General features: G+C 40.2%; 1 protein-coding gene across 7 annotated transcripts in view; it reads right to left on the bottom strand.

The window, feature by feature from the left end:
- PDE1C (phosphodiesterase 1C) overlaps positions 1 to 27,716 on the bottom strand; it is a 510,042-nt gene that overhangs the window by 64,581 nt on the left and 417,745 nt on the right. For all 7 annotated transcript variants that reach the window (XM_019825661.2, XM_019825660.2, XM_023250475.2 and 4 more), the window contains 7 exons: positions 22,809 to 22,909; positions 20,202 to 20,330; positions 18,063 to 18,164; positions 17,394 to 17,514; positions 9,087 to 9,168; positions 5,610 to 5,730; positions 3,797 to 3,972 (listed from right to left, as the gene is read on the bottom strand). In XM_019825661.2, the coding sequence (XP_019681220.1) occupies positions 3,797 to 3,972; positions 5,610 to 5,730; positions 9,087 to 9,168; positions 17,394 to 17,514; positions 18,063 to 18,164; positions 20,202 to 20,330; positions 22,809 to 22,909 (832 nt within the window). The remainder of the gene's footprint in view (positions 1 to 3,796; positions 3,973 to 5,609; positions 5,731 to 9,086; positions 9,169 to 17,393; positions 17,515 to 18,062; positions 18,165 to 20,201; positions 20,331 to 22,808; positions 22,910 to 27,716) is intronic.

Genomic DNA, 27,716 nt, shown 5'->3' on the forward strand with positions numbered 1-27,716 from the left:
GGCTCTGTGCTGACAGCTCAGAACCTGGAGCCTGCTTCTGATTCTGTGTCTTGCTCTCTCTGCCCCTGCCCTGCTTGCACTCACTCGCTCTCCCTCTCTCTCTCTCTCTCAAAAATAAGAATAAGCATTAAAAAATAAAAATAAACCAGCAATAGCACGGCTAGGAATTTACCCAAGGGATACAGGAATGCTGATGCATAGGGGCACGTGTACCCCAATGTTTATAGTAGCACTTTCAACAATAGCCAAATTATGGAAAGAACCTAAATGTCCATCAACTGATGAATGGATAAAGAAGTTGTGGTTTATACATACAATGGAATACTACTTGGCAATGAGAAAGAATGAAATCTGGCCTTTTGTAGCAACGTGGATGGAACTGGAGAGTGTTATGCTAAGTGAAATAAGTCCTACAGAGAAAGACAGATACCATATGTTTTCACTCTTATGCGGATCCTGAGAAACTTAAAAGAAGGCCATGGGGGAGGGGAAGGAAAAAAAAAAGTTAGAGAGGGAGAGAGCCAAGCAATAAGAGACTCTTAAAACTGAGAATAAACTGAGGGTTGATGGGGGGGGGGTGATGGGCACTGAGGAGGGCACCTGTTGGGATGAACACTGGGTGTTGTATGGAAACCAATTTGACAATAAATTTCATATTAAAAAAAAGAAAAGAGAAGAAAAAGAAAAGAAAAAAGAATACATCAGAATTTCACTAATAGCTATGTCTGGTTGGAGAGGTTTGGAGTGATTTTTATTTTCTTCTTTATATATCTTACTTATATGTCAGCACTGTAACCTAAACACAAATTATTCTTACACCAGAAAAAATGTTTAAAAAGTATTAAATAACAAAAATTGATCAATATTGAGCCTGGGTGGCTCAGTCGGTTAAGCATTGACTTCAGCTGAGGTCAGGATCTCATGGTTTGTGAGTTCAAGCCCTGCATCAGGCTCTGTGCTGACAGCTCAGAGCCTGGAGTCTACTTCAGATTCTGTGTCTCCCTCTCTCTCTGCCCTCCCCCACTTGCCCTCTGTCTTTCTCTGTCTCTCTCTCTCTCAAAAACAAACATTAAAAAAATTTTTTTAATTGATCAACATCGATCAGACTTGCAAATTGTTATAGCTACACATCTTTGTTTGGGAACAATAATTTTCAGCCCTGAGAGCTGTTAATAAATATTGGTTTAATCTTTTCTAACAACTATGGGTTCTGGTCTAGCTCGCTTTGTAAACCAGGTTGGTCAGTAAAACCAAGTAAAGTAAACCAAGTAAAACTTTAGATCCCGTTCTAATCCATTTAATAACAACATAGGTTCAAGTGCTCCATACAGGTCAGGCTTTCTTGAAATCACGGTTTTCTGATAGAAAAAAATAGGCAAAACAGCCTGGGATAATCTGGTACAAACTGATCACCAGAGGGAAAAGAAATGCAAACTGAATTTCTTAACACCAGTGAACTAGTCAACAGCATTACCAGGAGGCTGAAAATGTAATAAAGTATTAGATATAGGTTAGTATTTTTACCACCATCTTCATAACTCTGCATTCAAACCCCTAGCTTTCTTTTCCAATTTTTTAAAGTAACAGCTATGAGTTATCAGGCACTAACCACACACAGGCTCTGTTCTCAGTGCTTTTCATATATTATTTCTGTTCTTTGCATCAGCTCTGTGATGTGTATTATCATCCCCAGAAGGTAATTTTCTCAAGAAATCTACATGAATCTGCCAAAGAGCACAGTGCAAATAGGGATTCAATTCTCCATTTCCCCACTAACTGAAATTTGCTTTGATATTCAAACTATTCTCCCACAAAACATACATAATCCAGGCTTTGTGACTGTGTCCACTCCCTCCTTGTTCCCCATTTTTAAATATAGCACCTCCTTCAGGACTCAACCTCAAGCATCCTTGAAGTCCTGGCTACAGGATGCCTTCCCAAATACCCAAATAAGCAGGTTTAGGGAAACGTCCCTTTATGCTTCCAAAATAGCTTAACCATATCTCCATCAGCGTACCTAATATTTTGTAATTATCCGCTTTTATTTATCTGTCATTCTTAAAGGGCCAGTTTTCTCCTGGAAAAGAAACTAACGCTCCCCCAGGTCATTAGTTTCAGAAGGTAACTTAAGGAAGCCAGATAACTGCAAACAAATTATTCTGAAGTACCTCTTTAGACTGTGTGCTGTCAGGAATTGGATTTTCAAACGTAATGAGTGTAATTGATTACAAGAGAGTGCTTCTTTTGAGATGAGGTAGTAGCTGCCACTGCTGTTTGCAATGCCTGCCAACAGGGAGAATTTAAATGTTTAAAGCATCTGAATACACTGTGAGAGGCTACACTTAAAGTACGGAAGAGGAGCTGGCTCCGTAGCTCAGGGTGCAACATCTGTCCTGAAATGATAAGGGCCCAATTATGCCTTAACAGCACCATAAACATAAATATAAACATAAGCCCTCTGCCCCACATGAAATGAGCAGCCACTTGGACAGGATTCTGTGGACAAGCCACAGTGGCTGGCATCTGATTAACTCCAGCAGTGAGGTCTCTTCTCTCCCACACCGGAAGCACCCCCTGAAGTATGAGGGGCCAACAGGGCCGGAACATGTTGCGCCCAGCCACTCCCGCACTTCTTCCAGCGTGTTGTGCGGGCACTGGTGGATGAAAGTGTCAGTGTTGTGTTTGAGGATAGAACTCTCTTTCCTTGTTATGAGGATCTGGGGACAGGGGCCAGTGAGTGCTGGTGACAAGTGCAAATCCTTGAGTGAACTTCCATTCTTTCTTTGAAAGAAACTCTGTGGTAATGCCTCCTGCCCTCAAGAGACTGTGAGCTTTGAGGATGAGGATGTCTGTTACTCACCTCTGCACTCCTGGCACAGAACACAGACCCTGGCACATAGTAGGGATTCATTCAGTAGATGTTAACAAGCACTGACTATTATTGAAGGCTCACCTCCACAAATCCTACTGGGATCAGCCCCCTCACCGAGCTCCTCGCTGAGCTCCCAAGAGCCAACTATGTTTTCGTGCCTCCCTGGAATCAGGCACCACAGCATCATGCCCTTATCTCAGGTATGTGTTCCTCCCTAGACTACAAGATGAGCATGTAGTATGTATGGACCATGTAGTATGTGTTCAATAAACACAAATACATGTATGAGCAAATGGGTTTCAGCTTTCAAGAAGCGCACAGATTTCAGTCTTTTTTATTTACAGTACCAAGAGTCATGATGTTTCTGATATGAATTTTGACGTTGGCCTCAATGAATTTTACCTACAAGTTACCTTCATCTCAGAAGATCAGTCTGAGTTATGACTGAAAGGAAGTTGAGAACATGAAAGGAAGATAAAAATGTATGCAAGGATATTAAAGCTCTCTCTGTCCTAACGTAATGGCAGGGGTGGCTATTGGCCAGGCTTTACTTAGAGGAAGGAAGAAATTAAGGCCTCACAAGTGTGTCACATGACACGAAATGAGAATGAAAGTAGTCTAGCAAACACCAAGAAATAACAACACCCATCCTCTGTAGAATCTTTATACCAAAAAGAGGAATTTAGTCATACAGCACAAAGGTCATGCTGAAATGGGGACTCGGTGGGCTGCCTCATTCTGTCACGTACTGAGCATTACGTACAATGAACAGCAAAAGATGGGAGAGCCTAACATTCCGCCATTTGGATAAACAGCCTGAGATTGTGCTTCATTTGCAATACATAGAAATCAGGGTTGGCAATGCCTTGTTTTTTTAAGTGGATTTGGACAGATCTCCAGGAAGGTTCCCCAGTAGCATGTTACCTTTGGGCACCTTGGCCCTCCATCTCTCCCGATTGATGTGCACCACCTCAGTCCACGTGGCTTTAAAACTCTTATAGTCAACAGGGATGACAGAACTGTTGACGGGCGCACTTCCTTCTGAGCCAGTGCTCTTGACACCCGATCGCTTCGCATCTGCCGAACTGATGCTGTTCAAACTGGAGATCAAAAAGTCATACCCAAGAGGACCTGTTAGTGTTTGAAAAACATATCCCAGTGAGCAAGCCCAAGAAAGGAGTGAGCAGCGCTCCTCAAGTTATTGGGGTGCAATTCCTCTTTCCATATGTGAGAGATGGGAAATTCTGTATTCTCAGCAGGAGAAAAAGATCAAGATTTCAGCCTCATGAGTATCCATATCCCCTGTATTTCTTCTCTGTTGATTGGTATCTTCTTATTCAATATGACTAGAATTCCCTCATATGAATCTTCTGGCTTCAACTCTCCGAAGTTTACTAATTTGAAATCAGGCTCCTACTTAGTTCCACAGTGCACCCACCTGCTTCTACACTGACCACTTTTCCAAGTTACCCAGTCACTTGTTCCTCTTTCTCTCCCGGTCCACCTCCCCCTGTACTTGAGTGCCTCTGACCCCAGGATCCCCAAGGCCAGAGTAAGATGATTTCCTTGTATCCTCTGGGGAAGCTGAAAAGGCACAGACACCTTAGAGATTGTGGGAAATGAGACATGCAAAAGACATTTTTTAAAATGAATATTACTTCAAGCTCGAAACATGGGCATTTTTGCAAACATAGAAAGTGTAGCCTCCTGGGAAACTTTAAGGTATTATACACTTCCAGGTGGCTTGCGCAGTGACTGACACAAATGCGCACCCGTTGACAACCTTGGCTGACTAGACCAGCAGGATACGTTTCAGCCCAGTCCCGTGGGGCAGGGGACCAGGGAGAAGGCTTCGGTCCTCCTTGTTAGCAGCCGTCACTGGGTTCATTCACCTTGAGTGTTCGGGATCCCACTGTCCTAATATTCCTCTTACCTTCTCTCCTTCTTGCTCTTTTCTTATTTTTCCCATTAATTCCATTTCCCCCCTTTCTCATTTATGACAAAGCCCCAGGTTTTACATGGACAAGCGGGGGAGGGGCAGGAATACTAGCCATGGTGCAAGCATTTCCTCTGTGCTTGATCCTGTTATAAGGGCTTTATGTAGACTGAATAACTCACTTCGTCTTTCCTCCAACCTAGGAGTATTACAACCTCCATGGGAAATCAAGAAAACTCGCCTGAGATGACACAGCTACAACGTAATGGGATTGGGATGTTTAACCTGGAATCTGACTCCAGAACCTGCCACTAATCTATGCTCAATATAATGAAACCGTGTCAGAGGGTGACTTAAAACTTGCAGGTTTTTTTCCTTCCTCCGCTTCATTCCCTTCCTGAACCTAGAAATGAAAGTGAGTTTCATTTCTTGGGATGACTCCGATCAGCGGGACTGTCTTTTTGGAGTATGGGAAGCAAGGACTGTCTGGGCTCAGGCAATCAAAGTGCCAGGGTGGATGTTGTCACGAGCAAAAGCACCGAAAGAGAGAATGTGGTAGGAAACCTGTACTGGGAATGCTCCGGTCACGGTGTGGACCTTGGTCATTCCCTTCCCGGCCAGCCGGGAGAGTACAGACAGTACAGCTTCAACTCCTCTGAGAAAAAGAAAGAGGCAGACATCTCTCTTACAAGAGAGGGAGGGCAAACATCATTATGAAAAACCCCCATCTCTCCCAAAGGAGTGACTCTGTCCTTGTGGAGAGGCCAACCTGACCCTCACCCTTCAAGCTTCTGCACTGACCTTGAACGCCTCTGTCCTGTCCCACCAGTTTGGGAGGTTTCATCAATTAAAGGACTCACGATCTTTTCGGTCATGTCCGTGAGCACAGTAAAGGTGGGTTCCACGATGAAATCAATAAAACCTGAAGAGAGACAGCAACGCTTCAGAGGAACTACACATAAACTGGTCCCTTCCATATTTCCCTATGGAAACTGATGAACCTTCTCTTTTTTTTAAACTTCATCTGCAGAGGAGCTCCAGATCAGATCAGGAGAGAGAAGGTTGGTCTTATTCATTTAACATATTCCTGGAGTTGAATATCATGAGTGAGTTCCATCTCTCCTATGTAACTTCATAGGACTTTTTAGTAGATGGTGCAATAAAGTGCTTAAGAAACTCATATCCAACCTCCACTGTGTCATAGATCTGTGGTTGGTGCTGCATAAAAGATGAAGATGTAGAACACAACCTGTCTACCCTCAAGGAGTTTACAGGAGAGATGACCTGAGCACAAAAATGACCCTGAGGGGATATGGAAAGGGCCCAAGGGGAAGCCCAAATAAGGCCTCTGGGAAGGTGAGGAAGGAAGGATATTTTCCCTCTCACGAGAGGTCTGTGAATAGCTTTAGGGGAGTTGTGTGTTTGAGCTGAGACCTAAGGCTCTTCACTTTAGGTGGAAGGAGTGGAATAAGCAAAGTGACAAGGATAGGAAAAAGGTAGGATGTGTCTGAGGAATGACTGAGGCTTAAAGACTTTTTTGGAGTTGGAAAGGGGAATCTTGGGAAGGCAGGTAGTCACCTGTTTAGGGCAGGAGGCTCCTGAGGGTGGAGCTAAGGAGCTGAGACTTAGATGGGTACTCTACGCTCCTTGACGTGTTTGGGCACCATCACAGTTAAGATTTTTTTAAATGTTCTTTGGGAAAGTTAATTTGGCAAGAGGGATGGGAAGGGAGAGAGCAGGAGGGGCTGAGGCTGAGAAAATCATTTTAGAAGCTGTCGAGATAGCCCAAAGGAAGGTAAGGGAGGGGAGACCCAGTGTCATTCATCATAAGGCAGATGTGTGATGGAGGCACAGGTCCACGTGCTGCAGTAGTGGTGCTGTCTCCAAGGAGATCTCCCACAGCAGAGCAGAGAACACAGGGATGATGGCGGGGGGACAAAACGTGGCTGGGGAAAAAAATGATGGGCTCGGACTTAGATGTGCTGACTAATAGGTGCAGGGGACACATCCAGATGGCAGAGGGCAAACAGAATTGGGAGAAACAGGGCTGGAAACTGGGAGAGGGGTCAGATCTGGAACTGTACCTTAGAGATAAGGCCATGTTGGAGAGACAGTTGACGTTAGGCTGGAGTCACTGTGTCAATGGCTCAAAAATACCCGAGTGTTCTGTGACACGTTAGGAGAAACTATATGACCTGAAACTATTGGTCGTCGTTCCTTAACGCAGCCACGTGAAAGTTAGAAGGAAATGAAATACCAATCCAAGGAAATACAGTGTTTGGTACAAATGCTTATTTGGTTTTCCTAATGACTGAAGTGCAGGTGATCTTGGCATTTAATGTCCAGCAATGAAGGATGCTGAAAACCGTATAATGTAATTGACCAAACAAGGATTGCCCCAAATGCCCACAGTATCCTGATAAGGAAACACTGATGGCCAAATCTGTGTTATAGTTAATTGAGGTATACTTTTACAATTTTAGCTTAAGCTGAAACTTAAGTGTTTCATGATACTATTTCACCTTTTGGCTTTCTTACAAGTTAAACTCAGTGTGTCCAAACCAGAACTAACTCATCAGCTTTCCCTCCAACCCTCATAAATGGGACCATGGTCCAACCACTTAATCTGGATCACTGCCTTTACCTTAGGTTTGCATCCAGCTGAATCCTTAATATGTTATATGCCACCTTTCTCCTGGAGAGTCTATGTGCTTCCTCAACTCTCACACTCATCATCTCTTGCCTGTAAGCCTGCAGAAGGCACCCAGCTGATTTCCTCGCCTCTAGTCTTACTCAAAACCCTCCAAGCTACCGATAGAGAAATCTTGCTATAACAGTGGTTGACAAGCTTTTTCTGCAAAGGGCCAAATAGTAAATATTTTAGGTTCTACGGGCCAAATCTAGGACAGCTACGTAACTCTCACACTGTAGTGCGAAGGTAGCCATAGACAACACTCAAATATCGCACTTAGCTGTCTTATAATGGAATTATTTACAGGACCAAGTGGTAGGCCATATATGGCCCACAGGCAACAGTTTGCTGATTCTCATTCTAAAGCATCCATTTATATGTTTTTAAATCTTACTTAAAACTCTTTGGATATGCCCTGATTTTCTCTCCATACATGGCCCTCACTTCATCATACACTCTGCCCACTACTCCAACCATATGGAATTATTTGTAATTCCCTGACCGTACTAGGCTGTTTTAAATTTCCCTACTTTGTATATGCTAATCCCTTGTTTGGAATGCCCTTCCATGTGCCTGTTACACGCCTCTCACCTACAGCACCATTTGCCTACACCGCCTACTTCTTTCTTAATCCCCAACTCAAACATTACCCTTCAACAAATCTTTCTGGGTTTAACGGTCCACAGACACTATTCTGTGCCTGAATGTACCACATAGAAAACTCAATCTGAGCACTGTAACACTCAAACAGACACTGTTTTCCTAAAGTCTTGCCTACCACCCAATACTGGCTCAATGTCTTTGGGAGCAGATAGCATTTATAATTTGTATTTGTTTTTTATACCATCTAGTACAGTGCCCAGCAGTGCCCCATGCCTAATAGAAACTCAATACAATAGTATGAAAACAATTATGAAAAATAGTATTCAAAACACAAGTAGAAAAAAATCAGTAAATCCTTGTTGAATTTATTTTTTGAATAATTTCAGACTCTTCCAAGGTGGAGATCACTGATGATATTTGATTAATGTGTGATAATGGTACCCTCATATCTAAGGATTTTTGTAATTCACATATATTATGGTTATTAGCAGTACAAAATTATCTTTATTTAAAAAAAAGTGCTGAAAAGTTTTTAAAAAGAAGGAAACATTTAAAATGAGCCATTCCTGGAATTAAGGTCATCCAGGAAATAGGACTGTCCTGGAAACAGGGCCAAAGGAAGCATCAATGGGGAGAAATAACAGGGAGACTTCCAGTGTTGCATGCAGAATGGAGAGGTTGAAATACAATGGGCTTCCTGTCACTGATTCTTACCATGTTGGAAAGTTGAGGCCCTTTCTGCTCTTAGTGGGGAATGACAGACACAGCAGAGCACCACTGTCTAATCTTCCTACGAACCAGCCACATTCCAGGGACAAGGATGGGGACAGGGGCTCTAACAACCCAATCAGCCAAAGCCATAAGCATGGCACAGCAGCATGGAGCCAGGTTCCCAGCCAAAGTATCACTGGGAGCATCTGCGCTTACTTCTAGGCAACCCCAGTCCGTTTTTTCTTTCCATCCAAAGGGCTGTCAACACGTACCCACTTGCGACTGAGCAACCATCGTTGACTTTCTGTCGCACAGAGGAGAAAAAGGCAGCCCCAGCTCTGCTTCTCTGTCACCCTGGAAAAATAGGAGGTCACAGTAAATTAAGATCAGTAGGTGGAGTTGCCCAGATTTTATTTAGCAACTTCAACTGCCACAAAGGCCACTGGTCTTTATTATAATTATTACAATTACATTATGTAATAAGTCCTTCTGGGGCCTGATCCTGTGCATAAAAGACACCAAGAGGCTGAAACCCTCTGGGGTCCAATCATTCCATCCAACTGCAAAGGCACATGCTGTTGTACAGAAAGCCTCATCGGGCAGCAATTGGTGCCCGAGGAAAAAAAAGCCAACGAGTTCTGTGGCCTAGAGCTAAAACTGCAGCCAGAATTCCTGTGTGTTCTCAAGTTTTCGTCGATCTGTGTGGCCTTTCTTGAGCCAGTGAACCTCTTCCTCCCACCCCTGCCAAGACACAAATTCAAACCAGACTGATCGGATTTATTCTGCTAGTGTTGCTACCTAAAGCCACACACCTGAGGTAAGTGCTCTGGGGTCTTAAGCACAGGGCTCAGTCCATAATGAACAGTGGACCAAAAAATGAAACAGAGTAAATACTTGCTTGTGTTTACCAAGTTAGACAATAATAATTTTCTGACCAATATATTCTCAATCTCACTAAAAAACCATCACTATAATAAGCGAGTACTATGGGAAGTCTAAATAATGAGGGAGATGATTTTTTAAAACCTGAACCAGGGGCGCCTGGGTGGCTCAGTTGGTTAAGCGTCCAATTTTGGCTCAGGTCATGATCTCACAGCTTGTGGGTTCTGGCCCTGCATCGGGCTCTGTGCTGATAGTTCAGAGCCCGGAGCCTGCTTCGAATTCCCTGTCTCTATCTCTCTCTGCCCCTCCCCTGCTCACGCTCTCTCTCTCTCTCTCAAAAGCAAATAAACAATAATAAAAAAAAATGAAAACCCGTGTGACTTTAGTCACACACCTAGAGGAAAGGAAAAATATGACAGCTTTCTTATAGTAGTGAAGGTGTGCTGATTCATTTTACAAGGCTAGAATTTGCTCAGGTTAATGGCTACTGATTTGGGCTTGAATCTGGCCTTTCTCCCTCTAGCTGTGTGATCACAGGAAGTTGACTTTCCTTCTCTACATTTCAGTCTTATGTTCTATAAAGTATGGATAATAATACTTATCTCATCAGGTTATGATGAGCATTAAATAATGAGAAAATATATGTAAATAAATAAAAAACTATTATTGTTTTCTAATAGATATCTCTAATATTTAAGTCAAGATTTGAGGAACATTTAGTGAATTTATTATCTCAAATACACTCTGATTATAATAAATACTACCAATAAATTAATAGTAAGTGAAAAGTAACAACGTCATTCAAAAACTAGGCCAAGTTCAAAAACTAAATACGTTTTCTTTCTAAGGCATGTTATCGAAGAGAAAGGATGCTGGTTCACACACACAAAAGGAAAGGAAGGAAAAGGAATGGGCGTCTGAGGAAGCTGAATGGTGGGGTCACAATAGGTGCTGGGGACATCCAAGGGTCTCAGGAACAGTCCTGAAGTGGCTCAGTTCCTTCTGCACCCTTTCCTGGGTAGACACCCCATGGGACACAATGGCTCCTCTGTTTCTGAGTATTCCTTGGCATGATAAAAATGATTTACCCCTGAGCTATTTCTTCTTGGGCAGTATAAAAAGAAGGAAGAGGATTTATGACATAAACTGTTGTGGTGTAGATGGTTCTGTGGGATATCTCAGCTTAAACAAGTAAAACCCACTCTTATTCCCTATGAAGCAGGGATACAAGTTGGTTTTCTGGTACATTTTAATGGGGGTGGTTTAGAAGAAGAGGTGGGAAACACTAACCACTTGACTATTAAGACGTAAGCATTAGTTTGGATTTTATTACTGAAAAAGTACAAGCTATAAAACAACTTCTTATCCCATGGACTTGTCTGTACCCACATCTATACATTACATACATCTTTTGGATTTAATTGAGCTGAGCAGGCTCAACTATTAAAACCCTATTTTAAAATAGTGGTCATTGAATTCCTTTTGGATGACAGGTACATTTATGAATTGGAAAAAAAGTAATTTGCAGAAAGTAATGTGGAAAGGTGTACTTCTGGTGAATTCAACTTGATTGAAACAATATTATATGGTTCTATAACTACTGGCCCATGTGGAATTATTCAAACACTTTCCTTTTTACTGAAGACATCAATATTTTTTAAGAAGGGCAAAAGCCTCAGTACAAAGGATAGTTTTGTAACTAACGGAAAAGAAAAACAGACCATTGCGTAAAGGAAGATTGCATACAAAGCTGCACAAACAAGAGTTTTTCTCGATGGAAACACAGTAAGGGGCATAGAGGTCAGGAGTGTAAAAAGCAGGCCACACAAATACCCCTGATCAAAGAGTTAATGAAGGTTTAAAAGAAAAGTGATAGACATGGAAGAGAAACAAAAGGGAGACAACATATGAATAACTGCTTTCCCTAAAAAAGAGAAATAAATAAATGGAAAAGGAAAGCATTCAAAGATTTAATCAATGTAACCTGAATCTATAGAGGAAAAGAACAGACCAGGTCCCGAGAAAAGCTATTACAGAACAATCATTATTGAAATATATCCCAGTTCTGTCAGTGGGCTTCAGAGGTAAAGAAATGATCCTTTAGGGCACATAAGCAAAAAGATACATCACCTAGACATGAAAATAATTACAGCAGGGCCTCCAACCCCTCCATAGCAATATGCACAGGTAGAACGTATTTGAGTGAAATCTAAAAAAGTCTTCAGGGAAAGAAAGCTTGATTCCACCCCTGGCCCACCACCCACCAAAAAAAAAAAAAAAACAAAAAAAAAAACAAGCAAACTATGGCCCAAATATAATAGCAGTAGAAAAACTGGCAAGTATACAAAAATGTGTTGCATTCGTTCTTCTAAAAGAAACCACTTGAAGAACAACTTTGGCCAACCGATGGAAGATCAACCAGAGCTAAAGTACCAGCAGTGAGTAGAACCAAGGCAAAAACAAACTAGAAAATTATGCTTTTGCCAGATATGTTTTCCACCTTTCCAAGTGGTATTGTTTAAGGTTTATCTTTTGTTTTTTTTTATTTTTTTATTTTTTTTTATTTTTTTTTTTAACGTTTATTTATTTTTGGGACAGAGAGAGACAGAGCATGAACGGGGGAGGGGCAGAGAGAGGGGGAGACACAGAATCAGAAACAGGCTCCAGGCTCTGAGCCATCAGCCCAGAGCCTGACGCGGGGCTCGAACCCATGGACCGCGAGATCGCGACCTGGCTGAAGTCGGACGCTTAACCGACTGCGCCATCCAGGCGCCCCTAAGGTTTATCTTTTGTAAACAGCAGGTCGTACATGCCAGAGAATGCTCATTTAAAAACTCAGGACAATTTAGAAATTTGATAGCCAACAAATAGCAATAAGGAGTTAATTATGTTATGAAAAAAATGGGGAATGGTATTAGAAGGTAATGAATAAATGCTGGCTTTCTTATCTGTTGTAGATGGGGGTAAGAATATATCATTTAAACTTGATACATAAAAAAACATAACTAAATTTAAATAATAAAAGACAGACTACAATCATTAAACCAGTTAATAAAGCCAGCTAAAAACAGGTGCTGGGGAAGAGGTGAGAGGAAAAGAAGTTTACTAATTTTTATAACAAGGAAGCAATAGATACTATCGAAATAAATAGAGAATGTGAAATTTTTTACTATCAAGTTAGCCACTGGAAAAACTGAAAATATAAAACTTCCAAGTCATCAGAAGAAGTAAATACATAACAAAGCAGACAGCATAGCCAATACAGTGAACTATTTAAGAAGAAACCATAAAAACAGAAAGCATAATGTAAAATGTCATGGCACCTAAGATCAAGTATTTCTGTCATCTCAATGGATGTTAATATAGCTGATTTCAAATAATAAAAGAAAAGAATCTTAGGTTGCCTCATAAAAAAACCTCAACTATGTACAGTGTTTATTTATTTTTAATGTTTATTTTTCAGAGAGACAGAGAGAGAGATGGAGTGTGAGCAGGAGAGAAGCAGAGGGAGAGAGACACAAAATTCGAAGCAGGCTCCAGGCTCTAAGCTGTCGAACCCACAAACTGCGAGATCATGACCTGAGCCGAACTCAGACACTTAACCAACTGAGCCAACCCAGAAGCCCCTATATACAGTGTTTAAAAGGCACATCCCAACCAAAGTGCTTCTGAAAGGTGGAACATAAAAATCTATGCAAAGACAGGGGTCATATTCTTAAAATGAGTCAAATTTGAATTCTAGGTAAAAGCATTAGATGAGATACAGAGGCAGGCTTTATAATGATAAGCGGTACAGTAAATTATGATGGTCTAATAGTTATTAATATCCAAGAACCAAGTAACATAGAATCAACCTTCATACTACATAGAAAAAAAATAGAAACACTTGTCATCCTACAAAAGATCAAAAAAATTTTAATGATATATAAAATACCTAAATGACATAATTGATAAGGTAGGTGTGTACAGTATTCTTTGAATTTTATATCCTGCAAGAAGAAAATAAATATATTTTTCAAGAGCAGTGAATACTCACAACACTGATTATACAGTAGGTGACAAATGATTCACAATAAAATCCAAACAATGAAAAATTTCTGTGAATTAATTTCAATAACCCACAAATAATTACAAAACTAGAAAGCAAAAGACCCTACCACTGGAAATTATATAAACAAACACTTCTATCAGAAGCAACTCTTGGGTAAAAGAAAAATCTACACCAAAATTCCAGAATATTTAGAAAGGAGTGATTGTAAACATACTGCATATATGAATCCGTAAGATTCATAAGAAAAAGACAAACTCCTAGTCTTAGTAATGTTAAACAGGCAGAATGTAAATAAGTGAATTAAGCATCCATCCCAGGAAGTTAACAAAAGAACAAAGTAAACTCAAGCAGAAGAAATGAATTAGTACAAATGAAAACCTCAATTAAGGTATTATAAAATAAAAAAGAAACAATAAAATAATCAAATGATTAGCTAATTTCATAGAGAAGAAAGGGCACAAACACTAATATATGAAATGAAAATTAAAAATGAGGACATAGGGGCACTTAGGTGGCTCAGCCAGTTATGGATCCCATTCTTGATTGTGGCTCAGGTCACTATCTCACAGTTTGCAAGTTCGAGTTCGAGCCCTACATAGGGCTCTGCACTGACAATGCAGAGGATGCTTGGAATTCTCTGTCTCCCTCTCTCTCTGCTCCTCCTCCACTCACACATGTGCACTCTCTCTCTCTCTCTTCCCCTCTCCCTCTCTCTCTCTCTCTCAGTAAAATAAACTTTAAAAATTAAAAATTAAAAAAATTAAAATGGGGAAATATGGTGGCTCAGTCAGCTAAGCATCCAACTCTTGACTTTGGCTCAGGTCATGATCTCATACTTCATAGGATTGAGCCCCACATTGATGGAGCCTCGCTATCAGTGCAGAGCCTGCTTGAGATTCTCTCTCTCCATCTCTGCCCCTCTCCCACTCACACTTTTTCCCTCTCTCTCTCAAAATAAATAAATAAGCATTTAAAATAATAATAATAATAACAACAGGGAAATAACCACAGACACAGAAGATATTAAAAGAATTGTAGAGAACATTTGCAAAATATAAAAATAAACAACAATATAAATGAAATGAACCTCAAGACTTTTATAGCATGTATTTACCAAAAAGGCAAACTTATACTTCTTTAAAGTCAATATTTCATTGAGAAGCACCCTGAAGCAGTAGCTTAGATTTTGTAAAATATGGTTATAATACTTAAGATATAACTTACTCTTTTAGCAAAGCACGGAAGGTCTGGTTTTTCAGTACTGAGGCTATGCCCTTATTTTGAATTATAACCCAACTTCTAAATGTAATACTTTCAAAGACTCTACAGTCCCATTGAGATTTCCCATTTGAACTGTCTGATTTAAAATCTATAGTTAAGAACTGAGGCAACATTTCTCCTACATGGGTTACTTACAATGGCTTATGGCATCTGGGTTAAAATATTAAGTCAATAAAAATAATTTACTGAATCATAATTACTAAAAAGTAGTTCCAGTCCAGTGAGCTAACATTCCATTCCCAATGGGCAAGAAATTCAATAAGGTTATTTTCACATTGCCTCTAGCACGTTTTCATTCAATTCAAACATATGTGTATGCAAACAAGGTTTCTTTTATGGGGAAAATGTGCACATGTTTAAGTAATTTCTCATATCCACTCACAATTAAAAGAAGGAATCATTTCATTACCTCAAACTTACATGAGTTACTATCACCGACCTTTGGCTACAAATTAAATACTCCTAGCCATTAGGGGTGTTATTACACAAGCAATATTAAAGAAAGCATATGATAATGGAGAGGGGGTATTTACAGAAAATCCTCTCACTAATATTAGGAAAAGAGCTTCTGGAAAAATGGTTCAAAATTAGCCCTTGATTAAAGATGAATTTGCAGAGTCATTCTTATATACATAAGGCCACACCTATACAGCTCTAGTTCCTCACATACCACTAGGTTCTCCGTGAGAACTAGTCTGAGAGACCAACCAATGCCTTTGCAAAGGGAAACAGCCAAATGCAGAACAGGGTACCTGCTGGTGTATTCACATAACAGCTGAGGGGTGCATGTGTATATGCATACCCTGATGTGAACTCCTAGACAGTATGAAGGAAGTGTAGAACATGTAATGCCAGAAGGACCCTAAGAAAACATCTGGTACAACCTTCCCCTAAATCCACTCCCCACTACCACGTCCTAAAACACAAATCTCAGATAAGTCCATTAGGAACTAGAAGAGTGATTTGATTAGTCCCACGAACCAGGTGGAATAGAAAAAAACAATGAAGAGTCATCTGGACTTCGTTGAATATGCTGTTAACTCTAGTCCCACCTCATCACTGGATACTGTGTACAGTTTCAGAAGAAAACACACACACATATAGATGCCTTCTACAATTTTCCCATTCAAACCAGAATCCCAGAAGAAGAGTAATCATAGGAGTAATTTGCTTCCAAAAATTAAGTAACCAGTGAAAGACCCTATCTCTTGTCGGTTCATGGGACAAAGTTGAGACTGGCCTTCATAAATGTTCTGTGCAGTGTCAGAAGTCTCTGAGTCCATGACATGAACCACCCTTCATGAAGTAACAAGAACTGAATTAACTGTACTGATGTGAATTGGCTGTAATTCAGGCCCCACAGTCTGCATATGTCATCTTGCCTTCAACCTCAGGACCTCGTATCTCAAAGCAGATGTTTTAATGGCAGCTCTTCTAGAGAAGACATCAGTTTTTGGTACTATGCACTTATTCCCCTATTTCTCTACTTCTGTGTACCTTTTTTAAATTTAATATTATTTAAAAAAATTTTTTAACATTTATTCATTTATGAGAGAGAGAGAGAATGAGAATGAGCACAAGCAGAGTAGGGGCAGAGAAAGAAGGATACACAGAATTGAAGCAGGCTCCAGGCTCTGAGCTGTCAGCACAGAGCCCGATGCAGGGCTCGAACTCACAAGCTGTGAGATCATGACCTGAGCTGAAGTCGGACGCTTAACTGACTGAGCCACCCAGGCACCCCTTTTTAAATTTAATTTTAAAGTACTGTCTACTCACTAAAGACTCTGGCTACCCTTGTAGAAAACACAACCCTGTGTCTTAGAATGTAGTAAGTTTAAATATAATTGAAGCAGCAGCATCTAGTGATTTCCTGACCACAAATTGCCACACCTCACTTTGGAATTTGACAACATGGCTTATCTGCTCAAAAGAAACAACCCAACCAATTATAACAGCTAAATTATTATGAGTTAAAGATTAATATGTTAATCCTACAGGACAATGCAAAAGTAACTACCACTTGGTCAACCCATTAAAATAAACAGTAAAAAGGAAAGTAACCAGTTGACATTTTGACAAAAGACTGCCAAAAACAAGTGCTTGTTTTTTTTTTTTTCCAAACAGAAATGTATAGGACAGAAACACCATAATGTTCTGAGAATCAAAATTTAGGTAAGAGTCAGACATCACATGACCAAGAAACAAAAAAAAAACAAAACAAAAAAACAAACAAACAAAAAGCTATGAAACCTTACTCCCCAAAGAAAATTACTGCAGTTCCCATAGTCTTATTATAGCATTGCTGAAATAGAAAATTCAGAAATATCTACTAATGACAGCCCTGAGGAGTAGCACAACAAGGTACCTGTCTGAAGAACTCCTCCAGGAGTGACATTGTCCAGCGATGATGGAGCTCCCATGCTTTTGCTGGATGGCTAATGTCTGCTGTGTGCAACATCAGGGATAATGCTTTTGGCTTTTCAATTCTGTCAACCCAAAGGACCCAAACACGTGAGGATCAAACTTTCAGAGTTTTTAAAAATCATTGCTTTGTTTTATCTCTTCTATTCTCCCATCTCAAACCCCACTTCAGCTGAACTGGGGGAAAGCATCATTTCATCCTGCAACTGAGCTGGTCATCAGCTGAGTCTCCATGTTTATTGAGCTGCACACCTCACATATAGACTCAAAAGTATCTCTGGAATGACCGCATCGTTCAAAAAGACAAGAACCCAAGAGTCACTCACTGCCTTTTGTGGCCTCTCCGCTGAGTGAATCTTTGATGATTTAGTTTCCCACAAAGAATTATTTTAAATTCTAATTGGAGCAAATTGTTACTGGTTCTATTATTTCAAACCTGATGAAGATCTATCTGTGATATGTACAATTCTCATGCTCTTTCCTCCAAACATCCCCACTTTATGAGACTATTCAGTAACGTTCTCTGAAGAAGGTGCTCTTCAAAGATGCTACAACGTGGACAAGCACCTCTTCGGACACCCATAAAAACACACGAGGTCACAGGGGCACTCACGCTTCTGGCTGCTGTAGAGCAGTCTTCATTGCTTTGATTTGTTGGAAGTGACAGGACATATCCGTGGCCATCACCATCTCAATTACCAAGGTCCGAAACTCCCTTTCAGGGACACCCCGTGGAGAGAGAAGCATAGAAGTAAAAAAATGGAAAGCAAAAATTTGTTTATACTTTCTGCCACTTCTAGGCAAAACCAGTTAATTAGTTGTGACATTTCTAATCCACTTGAGCCTTTTAGGTGGGCTTTTTTTCTTTTTTTAATGGGGAATAAGTGAAGGGTAAGGATTAAGGAAATCATTTATTAGGGATATGACACATGGAATATACATATCATTCAGCATGGCTTATTTCACTGAACCTTTGCATAATGGCTAGCACAAAAATATTCGATAAACAGCTGACTGTTTAATTAAAATATAAGTACTATTTGCATCATCGTAGATTCAGAACTCTGTAAGGATTCAAATAGTTTTGCCTCTGGTGGCACCTGGGTGGCTCAGTTGGTTAAACATAGGACTTTTGATTTCGGCTCAGGTCATGATCTCACAGTTCGTGAGTTTGAGCTCTGTGTCCAGCTCTGTGCTGACAGTGCAGAGCCTGCTTGGGATTCTCTCTCTCTCTCTCTCTCTCTCTCTGCTCCTCCCCATTTGCTCTCTCTCTCAAAATAAATAAACTTTAAATAAAATAAATGGTTTGGCCTCTAATCTTTGAAACACCTGACCTACATTTACATGACTTGCAGGGTTGCCATATACATCACAAAGTGTGCTAAGCATTTTAAATGGGTTATATCCTTTGTCATAACATTAACCAAAGCAAGAGATAATTTTTATTATCTATTTTCTAGAAAATAAATTTTACAACAGTGTGAAGGGGTTAAGTAACTTCCTAAATGTCATATAGCTAGTAGCCATGTCCATATTCAAACTCAGGTGTGCCTAAATTCATTCAAAGACACATAATGTCATTTAGGCACTAGAATTAGTTATCCGCGATTTTTTTTGAGCGTCAAAATAATTTTCTTAGGAAGTTTTGAAAGTTTTAAAGAAAAGTTCAAATCAAATAGAAGGTGAAAAACATATTTTAAATAAAAAACTCAGATTTTAAGAAGCTAAGATTTATTCCTAGATATCTTAATTAGTTTTGGTGCAATTGTAAATGGGATCAATTCCTTGATTTTTTGTTCTGCTGCTTCATTACTGATATACAGAAATGCAACTGATTTCTATATATTGATTTTATATCCTGTGACTTTACTGAATTTGCTGAATTGCACTGCTAGGTATTTACCCAAAGGGTACAAAAATATAGATTTGTAGGGGTACAGGTACCCCAATGTTTATAGCCTCATTATTAATAATAGCCAAACTATGGAAAGAGTCCAAATGTCCACTGATTGATGAATGGATAAAGATGTGGTGTGTGTGTGTGGGTGTGTGTGTGTGTGTGTGTGTGTGGGTGTGTGTGTGTACTGATATCAATGTAGATAGATAGATATAGATATTACTCAGCCATCAAAAGGAATGAAGTCTTACCATCTGCAGTGACGTGGATAGAGCTAGAGTGTATTATGCTAAGTGAAATAAGTCAGAAAAAGACAAATACCACATGATTTCACTCATATGTGGAATTTAAGAAACATATAGGAAGGGGGAAAAAGAGAGAGAAACAAACCATAAGAGACTCTTTACAACAGAGAACAAACTGAGGGTTGATGGAGGGAAGTGGGTGGGGGATGGGCTAAATGGGTGATGGGTATTAAGGAGGGTACTTGTGTTGAGCACTGGGTGTTATATGCAAGTGATGAATCACTGAATTCTACTCCCGGGGTGGGAAGGGGGGGGCAGGGGCAGAAGATAAAGGCAACACAAGTTTCCTAAGGTAACAAATAGCAAGTATTTCCAAAGTGCCTATAATATATTGAATATTTGTGTTAAGCAAAAGACAGATGGGGGAGGGGGGGGAAGAGAGAGAAAGAGAAGAGAGAGAGCAAAGGGAGGGAGGTGAGCGGTGGGGGGAAGCAGAAGAAAGGGTGCCATAAACATTTCAAATGGTATTATTTCTCCAAAAGCAGCATATTTCATCTCTCCTCACGGTTCCTTTCTTGGCCTCCAAATCTCTCTCCTGCCTCATCCTTACCTCCAGTCGTCCTTTGAGAGATTGATCAAAATATTCATTTCCTCATCCTCTTGCAGAAGGCGGTAAGCTGCACTTAAATGGTGATTTTCTAATACGGACCTATCGTTGTACAGAATAGCAGGGTCAGACCTGAACAGAAAGCCAAGAAAATAATTTAGGATGTTAAACGGTTGAGATTTTTCAGGTAACTCTCTCAAGCTAGAATGCATCGTCTTTTTTCCAAATGTAATAATTATCTTTGCCCCATGCCATTTATATCAACCAAAAAGCTAAAACCAAACACTACAAATTATCAATAGATATATGTAGGGTATTTTAATGTCAATATGTGAATGTGAAATATGTGATATCCAACCTGAGAATTCTCTGAAAACTATTCTATAACCAGATCTCAATTATCTCTACTAGTAGCAAAGGTGATTTCATAAAACATGGGTCAACTCAAACTTCCTTGTATCTTCTGGAATAACGTTAATTTTTAAAAATTTTATTCAATGAAAGAATTTGTTTATTATCATTATAATTCTCTTAACACATACCACTTGATAGGTATAGTGTGCCAAGTTCCTCTGGTAGTGCCTTGATCTTAAAATTTGCCGTGTCAAAGTCATACGTGTAAAATTGAGAGTAAAGATGATAAGAATTATATGACAGTTTTTAGTCACTTTCTTACAGACCATTGCACCAAACACAGACTATGTGTTTACTATTTCAATATCTTCAGTTTAATGAAATCTTAGATTATTACAAGTTATTTGTTGCTCATCAAGGAAGCCAAGTCTCAGTGATCTAAAGTGACTTCACAGAACCCCATAGTACCTAAGTGTCAGGGTTGGGATAAAGGCAAGGTCTTCTGAAAATTCAGCCACTGCTCCCCACAATAACTGCTGACTGTCGTTGGCCACACTTTGGGATATATCTAGCATACCTTTAAAGTGTTAGGCTTAACATACCATCAAAGGACAAAGAACCAGGTCACAGATTTAGTTTTCTGTGCAGGGATCACACGGGCTGAGATGCTTTGAACAAAGTTCTATTAAAGAAGCCAATGTTTAAATTCTATTCTAAACGAAGCATACCTGAACCCACTGGAATATCCCCACTCCTATGGAGATAACACAAAACATACAAATGTCATGGTGAAAGGTCTGGTCTTATATCTTTTAAGTCAGGCTCTAACTGACGTATATTTTGTGACATTAAGCTCATGTCCAGCTGCTGTAATTAAGCCATTTCCTCTGAGTTGGGATTGGTTTTGACATTGGCCTCCAGCAAAGACCCATGTACAGTCCACCCACCTCTCTTCCTTCAGCAAGTGCTATTCACCACAGCCTCTGTCCTCAGAGCAAAGGCTCCACTCATAGACATCCACTAAGCAGAGCTGCTCTGAGGAATTCCCTATATTTAAAGACCTTGCAAGTGAACCACAAAAGGCTGCTTCCCAGTAGCTGAGGCTCCTCTATGTGAAGAAGCAGGAGGTAGACAATGAAGCTAATGGCTTAAGTCCCTTTGTCTGTTGCTATCTATTGTAATTCCCCTTCTGAACAGAGATCAGACAGTATTGTCTTCTGTTGTGTACCCCATAATTAAGTGTTGGGTTCATTAAATACATGTCAATTGATTTAATGAACACAATCCTATCTAGAGTGTGCACCTGCTTTTTCAAGTGAGACAGCAAGTATTTAGTTGGTTTAAATTCTCATCTCTCCCTGTTACATTCTTCCTCTTAGCCATGCCATCTTTCCCCAAATTCTAGCTTCTTTTGATTACTATGCCAAGGCCCTATTAACCCTACTGTCAGAGTTCCATATAATTGTCTTAAGAGAAGGTAAGCTCTTGGGCCAGGACAGGACAGATAAGGTTTCATCCTAAATGGAAAAGACAATTGACTGGGACTGCTTGCCTGGAATTCTGTGCTGAGAGCAATATTAAGGAAAAATGTGAAGCTTCGTTTAAAAAAAAAAGTTAGCAATATCTGTTATAGTAAAGAGGTTCAGAGTGGAGCACTTGGACCCATATTTAATACTCCCCACAGAGGTTCATTACAGTGGGTACATAGGTTGTCTATAGTAAGGAGGTCTACGTGAGACAACCTAGCTCCCCAGGCCTTATGTGAGGGAGCAATGCAAGCACTCAACAGAGCAGGGATAAAATCAAGAAGGATGAGAAGAGCCTCCCCAGAATCCCGGAGATCATAGGGCAAGAAGGCTCAGGTATTGTTCATGTCAACAGAAACACCCCAAGCCTGGCCCACGCTCACTGATTTAGTCTACTTGGCATCTTCACCTTTATGTGAACTGTTCTACCGCCTAGTAGAAATAGTATGCATAGTCCCTGTATAAGTAAACAAATAGCTAGCATCAGAATAGAGAAGAAAAGGATATCCATATTTGATGTGAATACAATATGAGAATTGGGAGCAGATGGCTTCTCAAATTCTAAATCTTGGTCAAAGTTGACCAGGCTGATATCTGGTTGAAAAGTTGATTTTTTCAGAAACGCAAGGTAGAGCAACCATGCAAAAGAAAGGTGACTAACACCTTTCTGACTTCTCAATCTCGGTCCCTGCCCCCTCCTGCCTCTTCTCCAAATATTCAACATCCTCACCGGGTCTGAATGTGGAAATTGTTGGTGGTTCCGGTGTGCTCATAGTCATGGATGGCAGCTGAGAAGATTATAGCAAAGATCTCCAGCTCCGTCAGCCAGTTCTGAAAGGGAGATTACAGGGCAATCAGATAATCTGTCTCTTTCTCAGACAGAGTCTTCAGCTTGCTGACAACACACCCACATCGCTGTCTTTCCGCCCTGCAGCTGGCAAGCTGTTGCCAAACACATGTTTCCTGACAGACAGAATTTTTTTTTTTTCCTGCGAGGAGACTGGGGGACATGTGATTTGAGAGCAGCATGCCCAGCAAGGTTAAAAAAAAAGCCAACAAGTAGTTTTATTATTTTTTTTCCAGGAAGCAAAAAACAACAAACATGAAGACTTTAAAAGCCCTCATTGTATTCTTCCCCAGATTCCACATAAAGTTTCTGGGTAGACACAGAAAAAAATGTATTAAAATTTTCAATGCAATACCAAGAACACACAGAGAACACACAGAAAACCTGATGTCTCTCCACTAGAAAGTGGGTAGTAGACAGATGGAAAGGTAACACCTGGCCTTCTACCTTATGCATGCCGATCTTTGAGAAGACCTCTCCCCATCCATGCCACCAAAACTGGCTGTAATCCAAGGTTCTCAGAGCGTGTTCCCTGGACCATCAGAGGTAGCATCACCTGTCAGCTTGTTACAAATACAAATCCTACCCCCATCACCCCAAACCAGAAACTCTGGATTTTACCACCAATCTGTGTTTTACCATGCAATCCGGACAATTCTGATGTATACTAGAATTTGATAGCCACTGCATATTTGAAGCTCTCTTAACTGATTTCCATTTCAATAACTTGAGATTCACTGATGCTTCCCATCCCTTCTGTAAACCATACTGCCCAATGCCCATATGACAGAACATCCATGACTGCTAGCCCAACCTTTGGGACCCTCAGCTCACTTTTGTTACTAGTTGAATCAATACAAGTTTCAGTGTGGTTTATTCCAAGCCCTGTTTTGACAAGTTGCACTTGTTATTATGATTACATAATTAAATATGATATAAAACCAATAAAATAGGAACACAAAAATGTAACTGTTTACCTATTGTACCTAAATTCAATGATTTAGACAGTGTGGCAAGTGTGAGACAGAAGGAAACAACTATAAAAATTTAGAGGGATTCTGCCCTGAGTTTGTTCCATGAGTATCTTTAAGTTCCCATTTCCCTTTGAAGAAATGAAACTAGAAATTTTAGATAGGAGCAGGGTTAAAGCAAGACAAATATGAGTACCCACATCAGCAGAATTCAGAAAAGAGCCAGGAGTCAGAATTAAAGATTAGTGAACACAATATATTTACTTGATTTAAGTTAGTACAAAGTGATTAAAAATTAACACATACATTTTCATAATTCCCACCTCAACTTTTTCTTCCCAATTAACTACTAATTTTGATATTCATCTTGAAAACTTCTTGAGAATTATTACCTTCTTTGTGGATAACTGAGGGTAAAATAAATAAACTACAGACAACCTATGGGGGAAAAAAGACCTTACAGTTTGTAAAAGAATAAGTATAGAGATACTCAGGGGGAAAAAAAAAACACTACACTTTTGCAAATGATTTCTAGCAGAATTCAGCATGAAATGTCAGGAAACTTTCTGGCATCTTTGATAGATTACACTTCAAAAATACAAGCTAGAGTACCTGGGTGGCTCAGTCCATTGAGTCCATCTGACTCTTGATTTAGGCTCAGGTCATGATCTCATGGTTCATGAGTTTGAGCCCCACACTACCAGAGTTGAGCCTTCTTGGGGTTCTCTCTCCCTCCCTGTCTCTCTGCCCTGCCCCTCCCCCATTTATGCTCTTGTACTTTCTCTCTCAAAATAAATAAAAAAAAAATAGGGGCGCCTGGGTGGCGCAGTCGGTTAAGCGTCCAACTTCAGCCAGGTCACGATCTCGCGGTCCGTGAGTTCGAGCCCCGTGTCAGGCTCTGGGCTGATGGCTCGGAGCCTGGAGCCTGTTTCCGATTCTGTGTCTCCCTCTCTCTCTGCCCCTCCCCCGTTCATGCTCTGTCTCTCTCTGTCCCAAAAATAAAAATAAACGTTGAAAAAAAAATTAAAAAAAAAATACAAACTGATCTACAGGGAACAGAAAGACATAAACACAGACTAAGACGAAAAACCAAGAAAATGAAATTAACATTTAAGATAAGTAAGAACTTCAAGTGAACTGAAGTTGCAGTGCCCTCCCTGAAAGCAGTGAGGGGCGTTTTCATCGGGCCTAGTGCCTACAGGGGCTCACTTTACATCAGGCAGCATTCTAGGTGCCTCACATACAGAAACTCATGCCATACACACAACTCCGTAAGGTAGGTACTGTTGTTGCCTCCATTTTCTAGATGAGAAAACTGAAGCTGGGAGAGGTTCGATGACTTACCCAAGGTCACACAGCTAGCCATGTGAAGACCCACATACTAGGTCTCCAGAATGCCCACTGAATCTCTGTCACATTTCCTTTGGGTCATTGTTCTTGTGTTTACTCAGTTTTACATAAAATTATATAGGTATAATTTTATATTACACATGCTCTTGCTACTTTCCATACATATATATTTTTTTTATTTTGGCAATGTCTTTCTTTTCTTCACCAACACCCTGTCCCCACTCGATGGCCTTCACTGTCTCTACCCATCTCATTCCCCAGTGTATCTCTTTCTCCAAACTCATACAAAGTTAACATTTTATTTTAATTAAGTTTGTTTATTTATTTTGAGAGAGAAAGAGAGCATGTGAGCAGCATAGGAGCATAGAGAGAGGGAGAGAGAGAATTCCAAGCAGGCTCCATGCTGTCGGTGCAAAGCCCAACATGGGGTTTGATCCTAATCATGACCTGAGCCAATGCCAAGGGTTGCATACTTAACCAACTGAGCCAGCCAGGTGCCCCCCAAAAGTTAACATTTTAAAATAAGATTATGAGGCTATCTTGGAGCCTGTCAAGCCCTGCTTGGAACAGAGCTTCTAAAATGACAAGTATGTCTGGAACACTGTAGTCCAAGGCTATTCCTATTGTCTATAAGCAGGGTCCCTGGAAGCACACAGCTCTTCTTAAAACAAAAAATATTTACACTAGAGGTGAAACTGAATTCTCTCTAGGCAGGAGAGTGTTCGTGTGTACAAAGAAAAGGTGACCCCTGGTGGCACACCCAACAAAACCAGAGTATCTGAGGAAAGGTAATTCATGCTCATGGAAACAGTAGCATGATTCATGCCAAATTCCAAAGCAACCTTCCTGGTAGGGCCATTGGACACAAACCCATGTGATGTTTTACCCTTCAAGGATTTAAACTCATGGGAAAACAAATAAATATAAGTGTAGGGTTTTTTTCCTATTTTTAAATAAATAAATCAATAAGTCAATCAATAAAAAGATTATGACTGGGAGACAGTACACCATCTAAACAAATCTGAATCACAGAGCATCAGCCCAGACAGCAGGCATCTAAATAACTACATAATTATGGTTCTATTACAAATATCAGTGTAACTTCTCCCCTTTGCCCAAATACACTAACAAGATCTTAACTTACTTCTAATAAGCCAAAACCAGCAAATGATTTAAATAAGCAAACAACAACAACAACAAAAAAGACCATACCCTTTAAAAGTCATTTTAACACCCTTGCTTTTCAAAACACCCTGTGGATGCTTAGAAATCAGTTCTGTTTCTTGAGGCTAAGAAGGACAGATGGTATCTGTCACAAAAGGAAGGAAGGAAGGATACAGGAAGAAAGGAACAGAGGAAGGGAGGGAAAAGAGAAAAAAAGGAAAAGAGAAAGGGAAGGGGAGGGAAGGAAAGAGAGAAGAGAAAAAAAGAAAAGAAAGGAAAAGAAAAAAGAAAAGAGAAGAGAAGAGAAGAGAAGAAAAGAAAAGAAAAGAAAAGAAAAGAAAAGAAAAGAAAAGAAAAGAAAAGAAAAAAAAAGAAAAGAAAAGAGTGAGAAACAGCTTCACAGACGGACCTTGAAGATTGGACAGAACAAGAAATGGAAGAGGGCATTTTCAGAAGAATGAAGAAATGAGCCAGTCCCAGCATCAAAAGCTGATTCATCATGAGTAAGGAAATGATTCCCTTTAGAGGCGTGGGAGTTCGGGCTACTTAGAGCCCTGGCACTAGAAGCCAGAGTGAGGAACACAAACCAGATTCAACAGGCAATGAAGTTTACATGCAAGAGGGTAACGCGGTCAGCATGCCAGTGAGGGGGAGAAATAAGAACAGTACTTCTGCATGGCAAAGTCCTTACAGGATGCAGAGATAGTATGAAGGTAGAATTCATTGCTAACTCATAGCAGTCAACTGACTGCAAGTGGGCAGAAGAGGTTGTAGTCAAGGATAAGAGTGAATTAAAGATGGTCCTAATATTACTAGCCTAAGTGACAAAAATACAAAACGAAACAAAACAAAATAATGGGTAGTATTAGATAGCATCATTAATAGAGACAAAGAAGGTGGAAGAAGTTATTTTGAGGGAAATTAGGCTTCATATTTTTTTAAGTTCACTTATTTATTTTGAGAGACAGAAGAGAGTACGAGCACACAAGTGGGGAAGGGATAGAGAGAGAGGGAGAGAGAATTCCAAGCTGGCTCCATGGTGTCAGTGCCGAGCCCAATGCAGGGCTCGATCCAACGAACCATGAGATCATAACCTGAGCCAAAATCAAGAGTCAGATGCTTGGCTGACTAAGCCAAGGAGCCCCTGGCCTCCGTATTTTAATATGGTCCAGATCTTCTTGCCTTTTCCAAGTTAATTAGTGTGAACCCAGAAGTTTTTATGACAACGCAAAAGTAAGAAATTTAAGTCCCACATGAATTGTATTCCAGAGTTATCAAACTGTGACAAGGGACAAGCCACAGATCC

This window comes from Felis catus, chromosome A2, assembly GCF_018350175.1.
Source record: "Felis catus isolate Fca126 chromosome A2, F.catus_Fca126_mat1.0, whole genome shotgun sequence".
Taxonomy (NCBI): domain Eukaryota; kingdom Metazoa; phylum Chordata; class Mammalia; order Carnivora; family Felidae; genus Felis; species Felis catus.